At 33.4% G+C, this 14,522-nt stretch overlaps 1 protein-coding gene across 1 annotated transcript in view; it reads left to right on the top strand.

Moving 5' to 3' along the window:
- LOC107457350 (solute carrier family 2, facilitated glucose transporter member 1-like) overlaps positions 1 to 11,265 on the top strand; it is a 17,706-nt gene extending 6,441 nt beyond the window's left edge. Inside the window, exons 4-11 of the mRNA XM_043044676.2 lie at positions 997 to 1,167; positions 2,800 to 2,904; positions 5,005 to 5,093; positions 5,176 to 5,274; positions 6,336 to 6,548; positions 8,693 to 8,768; positions 8,938 to 9,065; positions 10,944 to 11,265. Coding sequence (XP_042900610.1) covers positions 997 to 1,167; positions 2,800 to 2,904; positions 5,005 to 5,093; positions 5,176 to 5,274; positions 6,336 to 6,548; positions 8,693 to 8,768; positions 8,938 to 9,065; positions 10,944 to 11,105 — 1,043 coding nt within the window. The 3' untranslated portion in view covers positions 11,106 to 11,265. The remainder of the gene's footprint in view (positions 1 to 996; positions 1,168 to 2,799; positions 2,905 to 5,004; positions 5,094 to 5,175; positions 5,275 to 6,335; positions 6,549 to 8,692; positions 8,769 to 8,937; positions 9,066 to 10,943) is intronic.
- Positions 11,266 to 14,522: the final 3,257 nt, after the last annotated feature.

Raw genomic sequence — 14,522 nt, 5'->3', positions numbered from 1 at the left:
TATATATATATATATATATGAGTCTCATAAATGCAATGAGTCACTGCAATGACAAAAGTAAAGACAAATAAATGAAGAATTTATGAGGACCCCCCCTAGCCGCATTGTTTCAAACAGTTTAAAAATGCCTTTTTTTTAAATAAAAAAAATTCCTATGATTGTAAATATTTCTATTGACAACTAAAACGTGACTTCCCCATGTTAAACAGGCAGTTTAATTAATATCTTAATAACAAGAATCCCGCTCACAAAATATAACAAAACGAAATAAAAATATTTTTGTCCATATTCCTGAAACATTAAACTGTGTAACAAGTTATAATATCTGATTGTTTCACACATTACTTTCGAATGCCCGTTTACGAAATCAGTGTGTTCCCTAATGAAATTTAAAGTTTGAGGAATTTCGTGAAAACAAAACATAGAACCTTGCACGTTAGGATTGTCTAATTAATACTGATATTAGTATGAAAGATGTTTTTAAACTCTGTGCTAATCACTATGATGTTAGAGAAGAACGCGGTTAAAATAAAACTGGTTTATTAGAAGATGTGGTTAAAGACAATTAATAGCAAAGACGGATATATTCCAATCATAATAAGCAAAACGATTGATTTTCAGTTATTCAAATCCCTTCCATGCTAACCTCGACCTCCCAAACGATAAATCATAGTTAGAAAATATTTTTGTTCTTTTCTTACTTGAATGAGAATTTGTTACCACTAATGGATCTATACTTTTTGTCTCTTTTCTTCAAGGGGTACTAAAAAAGTATATTAAAGACAGTTATTATAGAATCCCCTATGTTTAAAAGAAGAAATTGTCTTTATGGTTAGCACACTCTCTATAAATTTAGGCTATCTCTGAAGTAATATTCTATTTACCTCGTTGGAGATGGTCAGTTGATAGTAATCTTAAACAAACGATTATAAATCTTAAATAAGATTGTCTTTTTAATAACTTAAATAACAAAATAACAAAGCCAAATTTTTTCAGGCCTGAATGCTGCTCTGGGACCCATGTACTTATCAGAAATATCTCCAGTCAACTTTAGAGGAGCTATAGGTTCCATTTACCAGCTTACTATCACAGTAACGATTCTAATATCGCAAGTTATGGGTCTTCCTGAGTTATTTGGTAATGATTCTGGCTGGCCATACGTGTTTGGTAAGATAATCTCTGTGAAATATCCATTTACCAGCTTACTCACACAATAACGATCCCTAAAATCTCAAATTATGGGTCTTCCTGAGTTATTTGGTAATGATTCCGGCTGGCCATACGTGTTTGGTAAGATAATCTCTCTAAAATATCCATTTATCAGCTTACTCTCATAATAACGATCCCTAACATCTCAAATTATGGGTATTCCTGAGCTATTTGGTAATGATTCCGGCTGGCCATACGTGTTTGGTAAGATAATCTCTCTAAAATATCCATTTACCAGCTTACTCTCACAATAACGATCCCTAACATCTCAAATTATGGTTATTCCTGAGCTATTTGGTAATGATTCCGGCTGGCCATACGTGTTTGGTAAGACAATTTCTGTGAAACATCCTTTTACCAGCTTACTATCACAATAACGATCTTTACCATCGAAAGCCATGGATCTTCCTGAGTTATTTGAAAATGATACCGGCTGGCCATATATGTTTGAGAAGAAAATCACTCTGAAATATCTATTTGCCAGTTACTATCATTATAACGATCGTAATATCTCAAATTATGGGTAATCCAGAGCTATTTGGTAATTATTCCGGCTGACCGTATGTGTTTGGTAAGGCAATCTCTCTGAAACATTCTTTTACCAGCTTACTACCACTTTTTTGTACCACGATTCTTAGTATCGCAGATTATGGGTTCTTCCTGAGTTATTTTGAAATAATAATAATAGCTGGTCATTCGTGCTTGGTAAGACAACTGCTGTGAAACATCGTTTATATTATTGCAGTATTTAGTAAAACTTCGTTCAGTAAAATCGTTTACAGTTCGTAATATTTTGATAAAAGTTGTATCTTTGTAATACTGTTTCAATTCGCAATGCATTTGATATTTCTCTTGTAGCTTCAATTTCAGAACGTAATGAAAGTGTCTGGTTAGATGTATTGTTGCAATGCAATTAACAGTTTGTTACGTGCCTTGTAAGACCTAAACCTGCGCTAGATAACTTCTAAAATGAGGTTATTCTTTCTTAATTTGCTTGCAGTAATTATTTGAAATGCATAATACGATATGCTAAATTGCGAGATTCAGATCCTTTGTCCCATCCACAAACGTAGAACAACTTAAACGAATTTTACATTTACTGTGATTGAAAATATACAAGCACCTCTGTGGGAATGCCATTGAAAAATAAGGAGGAACAATTGATTTTTATAAAAATTAAAAATACAATGACTGTATGAATTATGCATGTTAATTAAAAAGTATTCGGGAATAAAGGAATATCTCGAAAAATGTAATTAGGAAAAATAATCATAAAATTTTTCGAATGAAAAATAAATTCCTTGACACTAAAAGTGCATTATTTTGTTGGAGATAAAACTGATGAATTTTTGAAATTTCAAAATAGGAAGTGGTTCTAACTAGGATGTTTTATTTCAATACAATTTTTTTTAAAAGTTAGTAAAATGCGGATAATTCCTATTAAACAAGTCAAAAATTTACTAAATTACAGAAAAAGTCTTGTTTTTGAATTTTCAGTATATTTAAAGAAAAAAATAATACAAAATTTATATTATTTTAATTTAAAGATGTTGTTAAGCGAATTGTTTATTTATTAATTCTCTCTTTCAGCACTAGCATTTATCCCTGCTGTAATGATGATGATCGCGCTTTATTTCTGCCCAGAATCACCTAAATATCTTTTGAATATTGGTGAAGCTGAGCAAGCCAAACAAGGTTAGATGATGTTTTTCATTACTAATTTTGCACGACAATGTTCTTCCTTATCTAATTTGTAAGCTTTGTTCTTCCTGTAATACTTTTGTATGATAATGTTTTTTACTGTTAATATTATGTGATAATGTTATTTTTATTAATGTAGCCTTTATCGAATTAATCTAATATGATATTAACTATGTCATTAGATTAATTTAAAAATATGCATTACTCACCATTCTCATTAATAGAAAATAATAAATAATAGCAGTGAAATTAGCGGGGGCAGAAACAATGATATTCTGGTTCGGCAGTCCACAAAATTTATTCTTGGAAAACAAATTAGCATGGAGCATCACAACACCAAAGCATCGTTTCTCAACCATTCTGTTTCCAGAATATTGTTTTTTAACGGCCATGGTAAGAATGTCATGCATTTTTTACCCCAGAAAAAGGGGTACCAGTGCCTGAGCTCCTATCCCTCTCTCTAAACTTCTACACTACGACTAACGAGATGACTTTCAACCACGACAGGTTAACAAGCATTGAGCAACTTTCTGAGTATTCTCGTCAATTGTTTTGTCGACTGCCAGGATCGAACTCATGACCCCAGTTCTCCACCGATGGGGTGAGTGACTCCTTAACCAATTGCGCTAGTCCTATTTTCGAAATTTAATATTTCAAAAACTATTCGACAAATTTTGCTTGAATTTTGTATTTTGAACTTACATTCTTTAAAGGGTACTGAAGGTAGAGTCCGGATATTTTTCATTTTTCGCCTGAAAAAGTTGTTACAACAGTGGATTGACACAAATCGATGTAGACGATCCACGAATCTGTTTTATCTGCTTGAAAGGCAATCAGGGCAATTTTCCTATTTAATTTAGTGAATATCTTTTATAACTTCAACGTGAAAAACTATCCCCATTTATGACTTTCAAATATTTCTACAGGCGTGATGATGTCATAATTCACTCCGATTTCAACATTTCGGCCACCATCTAATTCTCTTAAATTACTTTTCACATTGTGTCTAACACTTAACTGTAATGGTAAACCTTAACACGCTCAAATACCTGGATCAACCCACATTCCATCATTGCTCGAAATACGTGAAATTGTATTCAATGTAATTTTCCTTCCCCTTAAGTTCAGAAACTAGAAATACTTTTTTCATATTTTAGCTCTCTTTGATTCTCTTAGACTTGAATTTATGCAGTCTAATATTCGGATAAAGTAGCCACTTTCACATATAAAAAGAAATAGATTTGTACTATAAATCATGCGGAGAAAGGAATACGTGACCCCTATAAGGATTCTCGAGTCACGTTGCAATGCCTGAACTTTTCAGTAAAAAAATGAAGAAGAAAAACGATGCAAAATTGGGAAGGTTATTTTTAAGTAAAGGAAGCTACTTTCGATTGAATGAATTTGGTTTTACTATCCTTCATCTCCACACATGCAAAGGTACATCTCAACGTGGGAGAAGATTATGACTAGAAGTACGAGCCTGGGGACGTTTTTTATTAATAATACGTTGCCATTTTTTGTTAGGGTTCAAGCAACAACCGTTCCAAGTCAACTGGCGTGCTTCAATCCAGGTATTTGAGCTTGTTACGGTTAAGCGTTATAGACAGCGTGGTTTTTCCAAGCTCTTTCGCCAATCAAAATTTTTAAAAAAAGTCACAGTTTCAGTGCCTTACACTTGAAACAAAGCTATAATTTTAAACTGTATGTGCCATCTTGCTGATAGAATTATTTGGGCTTTAGAACAGAGAAATGACTAAAATATTTTAAAAGTTATTAAATTTAAAAAAAACACTAGTTTGATAACATTTTTCAACCTATTTATAAATTGACGTTTTGTGCCATTTTCAAAATAAACATACAGAGCCCTGGCTAAAGATTGGCTAAGCTTGACCAAACAGTCATGAGTAAAATCGTTGCTAACTTAGAGCAGTTATGAAATTAGCATAAATATTCGTAAAAAAGCATCATTTTATGCGACGACAGAGCCTTCGAAAAACAGCCTTAAGTGCTAAGCGCTGAAAAGTAATTTAACTGACAGGTTGAAAACGTAGGATATTGTGATTGACTCATAACAATAGGTTTTTTTTTCAGCAATTCAATGGATTCTAGAATCTGAAAATGTTGAGGAAGAAATGACATTTTTGAAAAACGAAATTGACGATGCTCGGAGTTTGCCAAAGGTTGAATGAAATATCTTATAGTAATTTAAATGATATTTCATTTTAGTTAACCAATGATTTATTAATGTGTATTTTGTAAAAGGTTACCCTTAAAGACATGGCTAATAAGGAGGTGTTGAAAAAGCCCCTTATTGTTTCTGTAGTGATTATGATGGCGCAACAGTTTTCTGGCATCAATGCAGTGAGTAGAACTAGTTTCCTTGTTCCTAGCACTTATTAAACGTAATTATAATGAAAATGGGTTAGGGGTTTTATTTTGATTAGTTTGATTTAACTCTAAAGATACTCTAAAGATACACTAATGAACTACTAGCGATGTATGTCTTAATAAACTCAGTCCGACAGTAAATACATCATAAAGACACTGTTCCCAATAGAGAACCAAAGTCGAACGTCAATAGATTCGATCAGTAAGCGGGTGGGTAACCGCTTTGATCAACCTGCGTAGGTACCAAGGGTACGTGGTATCGGCCCCGTTAAAGTGTTCTACCGTAAAGTGCCCGACTTCGCGCGCAAGTCATTGAGCTACTAAAACGGGAGAGTCACCCTCTCTGGTGAGATCCCCATTTCAGATCATCCTCAGGGATGTTTCTGAGATCGTTGCCAGTAGCCCACTGTGCAATTCAAATGAGACGTAAGGGAAGTACATATCTACCTATCTTAATTAGCTCAAAAAATTTTTAAAACTTTTCTTTTCATAGTGTTAATGATATGCATAACATTTAACGAATTCATAAAATGTTTGCCATCAATTTAGCCAAGTTTATATTCGGCATTGCATGTTATTACTAAGAAATATGATTTAATACTTTATAAGCTTTATTAACTAAAGTAGAAATACATTTACGAAGCATTTAAAATAACGTTACTAATCAATAGAATTTTGAATATTAAAGGTTAAACTTCAAGATCCTAAACAAGACGCCTGTTACGCATGGCAGTTTTAATACTTTGCATCCTGCCTAAATTTTTATACCTCAAATTTTTGCTGAATGATAGCATTAACAATTAATATTTAGTAATTAGTTTTATTCTTATCTTTTCTACAGTTATATTGGAACTGATGAACACAGAGTCAAAATATAGATTTTTTTGTGATTTAAAAGTGGCAGATGCAGCCTGATTAATCCAATTTGTTGAAAAGCTTGAATTATAATTGCAACAATCGATAGTTTTTCAAAATTATCGATTAATATTTCTGTGTTAATGAACATTCTGTGTTAATACTTATTTATCCAACAGGCCATGTATTATTCGACACAGATATTCAAGGCGGCGGGAGTGTCGGAGAGAAGTGCAGTCTATTGTACGATGGGAATGGGGGTAGTCAATGTTTTGACCACGATTGTGTCTGTAATACTGGTAGAAAGAGTTGGACGGAAAATCCTCTTTCTGGTCGGAATGGCTGGCATGGCTATCCTGTGCATCATCCTCACAATTTCAATGTCTTTAAAGGTAAGGGGAAATCAAGATACCCGAGTTCAACAACGTTTTATTACAGAAACCAACAATGCAACACTGTTATGTCTCTCTTTGTTTTTACTTTTCTTGCATGAAAGTCGTCCAAGGGAAAAGTAAACATGTACGATAGGTTCAGAAATACAGAAGCAATAGTAACGCTAAAGATGGTAAACGAAGTACACCAAAGACTATGTATCAACCATTTCATGTGAGAGTATTTTAAGTGAATGTAAAGTCGAGAGAAGAAGTCTGCCCTGGACAGAACAACGCAAAGTAGTACGATTTTTAATTGCAAAAAGGGATTGTGCCATTCCTTTACTCTTGTCAAACAAAGTGTTGCTTAATTGTCACATATCATAATTCTTTTATTACCTCTTATAATATTAGCATATATATTCTGCAAGTATGAGGTCTCGAAAATGTAATACTCGATTTTCAAAAATTAAACTATCTTCCTTTGAGCAGTTCAGTAATGCAAGTCTTTTTTTTTTCCAACTTTATAGTTTGGGAAATATTTTTCTTAAATTTTTCTTCAAGTTGTAAAGATCTTAGATGCTGTTGTTATTTCTAATGCCACTTGCCAACACCAGCAACTTTGCTTGGTGAAGCAAGCCAATTTATGGTAGAACGAGCGTTTTTATTTTTCAGTGGCGCCACTTATGGCCAAGAATACAGCTTCAGTCGCACGCAAGTCACACATCGTTTATAGGGAGGACCCATTCATACAGTCATTCATTCCTCCATAGATCATAATTTTGATCTGAACCAGAGATCGATCAATCTCCAATTTAGTATCCCCAGAGGTATGATTTGTTATGGGAAGATGGATGATTTTGTGACCAGAAGGATTTAACTTGCACTAGTCACTACACGGAGAGTCTTCGGCTGGTTGGAATCGAACTCATGACCACTTGGAGCTAGATCCAATGCTAGATTCGAGATCCAATGCCAACCAGTCTATCCCAGCCCCTCTTAGATGCTAAATGCTATAAGTACCTTCCACAGTAATAATTTTAAGCATTTTTCTGTTCTACCATTTCACTATCTGCAGAAGTTACATTTAAACTGCATATTTCCAAATTTTTGAATTAACACTCCCTTCTTTTTACGGTTTTTAATTCATTTTTCCACTAACGAATGTCTTGAAGCACTTGGATCTCAACTATCAGTAAACCACATTTTTTCAAATAGACTGACACGATTTTTAAAGAACCTGTGGAAAATTTAATCAGAATAACTTCAAAAAGTATTGTTCTATTTAAAGATTTATGCTACCAAAGTTTATCAAATGCAGTTTATATGATACATGATTAATCAGACAAAAAAGATTATGATATGAGAAAGCTCTATCAAATACTATAACACACTCGCGAAAAATCGCAGCAAAATCAATTTGGAATTTTCTCAAATATTTATAACCAAAATACGTGACATACTGAAAAAGCTGTGCACTAATGCCTATCCGAGTTTGGAGTAGAAAAATGTCAAAATTATGTGAATGAATTCTTTATTTCAAGTTAACATCGAGTCGAGAGTTCGGACTCACTTTAAAAGGGTTCGTTAAATCTTAACACTAATAATTTGAGAAAGCTTATACCAAACTAAGATGCATTTATTCCGTTCATGAATTATTTTCGCCACTTTTGGTGCACGTTTGGAAACCGTATGATGATAATTATGATAATTATTTTCTCATAAAAAGATTGACATAAATTTGTCAATCGTATTAAATAGTTTTGTAATATATTGGTTCTATCCGCTTCGGCTTTGTTAATTCTAATTCGAGTTCATATTAATATTGTCTCTGTTCTGTGTGTAACAAACCGAATTTATATTAAGAAATACTGTATACGTGCACGTCGATGATTCTCACTTTATATAGTATCGGAAAAATAAACTGACTCTTATGTGTATCATATCTTACTGTTATTATAAAATTTTAGTGTTTCTGAATGAAAAAAATGGTGACGACTACCTTATACTAGGTAGTGTAACTGAACATTCTTGGTGAAAAGAAGCACCAAGATCCAAAACTTACGTATGGTGTTTCACTAAATAACTTTGGTATAAAGTAGTTGTCACCATTTGTATTGAGGTAACTAAGATTTTTACAGTGAGTTTGCCTCTGTTTTCTTTAGAACTTCGGGCATTTCGCATCATACATAAGTGTTATAACCATCTTCTGTTTTGTGATCATGTTTGCGATAGGACCGGGTAAGTGATTTGTTTTATTTTGATTTTATCATAAGATTTTGATTTTATCAACGCTAAATTTGATTAAAGGATAATTATGGTGTTTCGTTTTTTTAAATTTTGTTTTCTTATAAACTTATTGTAGAGTTGTTATAAAAAAGCTAATTTGAATAAAAAAAATTTCAAACAGGTTCCATTCCCTGGTTTATAGTGTCAGAACTGTTCACTCAAAATGCGCGATCTTTAGCGACAAGTATTGCAGTTGGTACCAACTGGGGTTGTAATTTTATTGTCAGCATTGGATTCATGCCGCTTTTTGTAAGTTATTTGTTTTTTCATTCATCTCTATATGTTACTGTAAAGGCCCGAAGTCAAGTAAATTCAAGTTTTCACAGGTATAGCCTAGGACAGGGGTGGCGAACCTTTATACACCAACGTGCCATTCTCTCTAAAAAAATTGCTTAATGAGGTCATAGACGTGCCGTCAAATTATTTTGACTTCGTGATTATTGGGAAAATAATAATACTAAATACTATCAACTCAAAACTCTTTATTTTTATTGAAAAAAAATACATTTTGCAATGTCTCAGTTATACACGTAATTCAACTTAAAGTAACATCAGTGTGACTTCTGTTGTTGCAGATTAGATGACAAATAACTTATATTAGGTTGTAAGATGTCAGTTTAAGGAGGACTGATGAATTTTTTTTCTAGTTATTTATTGTTAGCTTGTTTTTTACGGTTATTAATTGTTTTTTTAGTATTAATTTTTAATTTTTTTTATCAATAATTGTTTATTATTTTGTTTGCTTTTCGTGAATTTTAATTTAATTGTTACTGAATTTATTTAATTGTTACATATGCTTCATAAACATTTGTGTAATAACAATTCATAGAGTAACAACAATTGTGATCGCGTGAAGTGCCCAAAATATTGTGTCGCGTGCCGCCATTGGTTCGCCATCCCTGGCCTAGGATTTACCAAAGTAGCTTGATAAAGCTAAGACTTCGGACTTTAACCAAGTAACTTTGGTAGAAGATGGGTTTTACCTGTGAAACCTAGGATTTACCAGACTTCGGGTTTTTACTGAGCAATTTAGCTTTTAACAACTGTTAGACTTTTAATAGGACTGTACGAACAATTTCGTTTATAATTATCAGACTCACACTCATAATAGGACTGTACGAAAAATTTCGTTAGTAATTATCAGACTCACACTCATAATAGGACTGTACGAACAATTTCGTTTATAATTACCAGACTCACACTCATAATAGGACCGCAACGATCAAAATTTCTGTTCAAGGATTTCAGTGCTCTTGTGTGTGGCTCCTTAATGCGCCAGCTTTTAGTAAAACTGATTTTTGCCATCAGAAATTTTAATCTGGGACACGAATCAATTGCTTCCAAGCGATACTGGTAATTTTATGTCTGCTAGATATTTTACAGACTATATGCTCCAGAGAATTCTTCTGTATAGAAGATTTCAATGAAATCAATATCCATGATTCTAAACCCAACGGAGAAAGCTGTTTAAGTCACAAAGAGCTGTAGTTTTAGCAAGTAGCTTTTAGCAAAATAAGCTAGAATCGTCGAATGAATATTGCAGAGAAACAAGTAAAAAAGTTGCAAGCGAACATAAAGTTAAAGAAATAAGATAGAAACTCCTTAAATTTTGTTCGAAAATTATATTATTTAATTATATTACCGTCGTTGAACAGCCGACCCAATTTTTTGGGTTTACGACTACTAATGTTCAACTCCGTAGCCTTGTAATTTTGAACCCAATCCAGAAGACAAGGGAGCTTCCGGATCAAGTATTGGGAGAAATTTTCCTTCGTGGAATACTTTTAGTTGGAACTAACCTGCATTTACTTTACATGGAGAGTAAAATCATGAAACCCTCCCACGGTTATTCTGACGGAAAGGAGACTCTAACCCATGATCCGTCTACCACTGAGGGCATTTTTTTGTGGTCTGTGCAAGCCGGAGGAGGAATTCGCATCGACCAGCCATTGCTCGGATTCGAACCTGGTTGACCTCATTGGAAGGTGAGCCCTCTATCCCCTGAGCCATCACGACCCATGGTACGGTTTGAAAGTAACTTCACTTCATTTAAAAGCCATTCGATTTCAGCTTTTATAAAAGAATAAAGTTTTTTTAAAAAAATAATTGATGTTATTTATCTTAAAGGAATTGCTCAAGAACTTCAGCTTCCTCATCTTCTTGGTGTTTCTGGTTCTGTCCAGCCTATTCATATACTTAAAAGTACCCGAAACGAAAAATAAAACAATCGAAGAAATACAGGAATATTTCCGTAGCGAAACTTCAGACACGGCTGGATTGCCTCACTAGGAGTCATGCCATGGAAAATATTGTATGACAAACTGTGACATTTTTTAAAATTTTAGCGAATATACAAATGACAGCTGAATTATAAATGTATACATGTATATATTGTGATTTCTTGTATGTAAACTTTATAATTTCATTCCCTGTTTTTTATTCTTTTGAACCTTATTGTGAAATAACAGTTGGACGTTAAATCTTGTTGCACATTCAACTATCGAACATAATTTTTGAAAAAAACTATTTTAAACATTGAAGAAGTTTTTTCTCAAAGACAAATTTCTCTACTCTCTTAAAATTTCGATTAAAACACTTAAATGGCGTCAAAATGCACTTTCATAAGTAAAATCAAGTCGATTTGCCGATAATAAATAAATAAGAACTAGAACTCATGAATTGATCAAAGATTAACTCAATTGGGTACAAATTACACAACTTTTTTTAAAAATCGAGTTTAAGTTGATATGCACACAACCGACCTCTTCGTTTCAAAAAGATAAAATCTAGTCAAAACGTTTTTCAATCTGACATGGCTGAGATTAGTGGCTCAATGGTCCTCAAAAAATGTTCCTCAAAAAATCTATTTCAACCATTCTGCGATTAGTGGCTCTTAAATCTAATCTCAGAACCCATTATTTTGAAATAGAAATAGGCAAAAAAAGTTTCTTCAACGAATGAAATATCTGAGGTCTCTATGACCAAGGAGTACTGTTCTTCCATTAAATGCTCCGAGACGTGGACACAGTAAAATTGATTTGCGCTCTAATCTTGGGTGCATCTTTCTGTTGTTCCTTTCTAATTTGGATCCCGATGGTAAGACACAGTTCCCAGTAGATCACCGAAGTGAAGCATCACTGACAGCTGTCAGAGCGAGTGGGTGACCACTAGCATCCTGCGAAGGGACAGAGGGTATGCAGCATAGATCCTCGTTTAACTTTTCTACCGCAAAGGGCCCGACTTAGCTCGCAGTTCGTCAGGTTGCCAAAGCGGAGGAACCATCCCCTCAGCTGAGGATTACGATTGTGATGTCATTTTTTTGGATCATCCTTAGAGTAGTTTCCCAGAATCCCTTGTGCGGCTGCAGCAAGACATCAATAAAGAACTACTTCTACTGTCTAAGTCGTGGCATGTTTCCGAATCATCTAAAGGAATGCTTCCCAGATCGTCGTCAATAATTCATCGTGCAGCTCTGATGCAAAAATTACTACAACCTCTCCTACTTTTAAAATGTGGGCTACCTATTTTTCAATTTGACAAGATTTTATAAGCTGTTCTTTGTATTGAGCTTACACGATTGCATTGGCCCAGATGATCTCACCATTTCGTCAAATGCTCTGTAGTTTGGAGTTAGCTAGTTCGAATCTCGCAATAACCCATGATGGAACTCTGTGATGTCGCTCTAAAACTTGTTCGAAAAGCTCTTCAAATAAGCAAGAGCTTATAAGTCGTTTTAGTAATGAGAATTTTAGATTGCATATGTATGTGTAATAATAAATAAAATCTAATACGAACTGTTTACTCACAGAAATGTTAATAAATACTTAAAGTGAATCACGCTAAGTAAGCATTTTTTAAAGTTAAAATCGATAACTAACTACGCCATGAAGAAAGTACTTGGTTGTGAAAAGAACCTATCTGAACCTGTATAACCTGAGTAAGATTTCAATATAATTAATACTAATTTGTGTATTTTAATGACTGATTAGACTTCAGTGAAACTTTCGTGAAAATATCTTATAATTAAATGACATCTATAGCAAAATTAAGAGATTATTTTGAGTTTTCGTCATCCCTTTATGTACAGTGTTTTTTTTTTTTTAAATTGCAATCAAAAACACGAATCAATACTATTCAGAAAAGTTTTCGGTAGCAGAAAAAAGACGATAATCGTACATTATTAATAATAGTTCTATTATTTATACTAGCTACCTCCCATTACTGACAGGTCTGACTATTTAAATTAGTAGAATTTCAAGTATCTCGAGATTTAAAATTGGATCATAATTGTGAAAATCGAGTAAATTTTAAATCATTTCATTATTGGCAGAAGGAAACAATTTAGACAATAAATGCACCATTATTTTTGAAACTGGAATAAGTCTATTCGAAAAGTGGAATAAGATCAAGGCTTTAAAGCAGTGTTTTCCTAAGTGTGGTACGCGTACCCCCATGGGTACGGGAACAGTTTAGCAGGGGTATGCGTTCTTACGCAAAATATCTTGCAACAAACTAAATTTTATTTTAAAACAAAGCTGTGAAAATTTACGATTACGTATTTTTCTATTGACTATTTTTGCGGAGTTAACAGTTAATAACTAAAATATGTTAATAAAAATAAACATATTTTTTTAAAAAAATGCATTCATTTTCTTATTAGTGGTATACAGCGTTACGAAAAATTTAGAAAGAGTACACAAAAGTCATAAGTTGAGGAAACACTGCTTTAAAGGGTTAGTGCTTGAAGGAATTTAAAAATATTGGTAAAGGTTAATCAATTTGGGTACATCAACTATAACTTGATGAAACATCAAACTGTAACAATGATTATTAATAACCTTAAAAAAATAATAAATAAAGATTTTTTTATAACTCCGAATGGACTTCCTTTCCTCTATCAAGTATAAAGGTTTAAATACGTATCAACCAATCTGTATCTATATGTATATATGTATATATATATATATGTATAAAGTTTCCACCGTTTTCTATCAAAAATGAAGTGAAAGAATGGTACATGATATTTCATTAAAAGTATTCTCCATCACTAGACACTATTTTCCCATCCTTCTGGGAGTATTCAGATACCACGTCGGAAAAACTCCTCAACTTTCAAGGATATCTACGAATCGATCCATTCCTTGGTTTCTTCATTTGATGTTAATCTGAAGGGGAAAGGTCTGGTGAATACGGCGGGTGGGGTTAGACTTCCCATTTAAGTGTTTCCAAATAGGTTTTGACCAAAAATAGGCAAAATCGACGTTCGTTGTCCCTTGGCTTCAGTTCGGTTGGAACCCAACTTCCTTGCTTTTGAATCCTTCCCAACGATAATAATTGTAATGAGAGAGCAAGTTGTTTTTACGTTTGGGACGAAGCTACTTTCAATTTCTTGTCTTCGTACAATTTCGGCCTTCCACTGCGTTCTTTGTCTTCTACGTCAAACTCACCGTTTTTAAACTTCTGAAACCACTCACGACCAGGGCTAAAGAGAATACAAGGGCTAGTTCACTCCGCTCTTAGAGCTGAAGCTACGATTTCCCTCCTCATGACGTCACTGTGTCTACAGATCTCGGAGATCCCAAGCAAAGGTATGATAACTTTGCATCTTTCTCTTGTAAAAATAAGTTAGACTTTTTCTGGTTATTAGCCTTCAAACTTTACGTAATTAACACATTATTTCCGTTCATAAACATAGTTCAAAAAAAA

This window comes from Parasteatoda tepidariorum, chromosome 3, assembly GCF_043381705.1.
Source record: "Parasteatoda tepidariorum isolate YZ-2023 chromosome 3, CAS_Ptep_4.0, whole genome shotgun sequence".
Lineage (NCBI taxonomy): Eukaryota > Metazoa > Arthropoda > Arachnida > Araneae > Theridiidae > Parasteatoda > Parasteatoda tepidariorum.
Note: the sequence above shows the minus strand (reverse complement) of the source record. Positions and strands in the feature narration are given on the sequence as shown.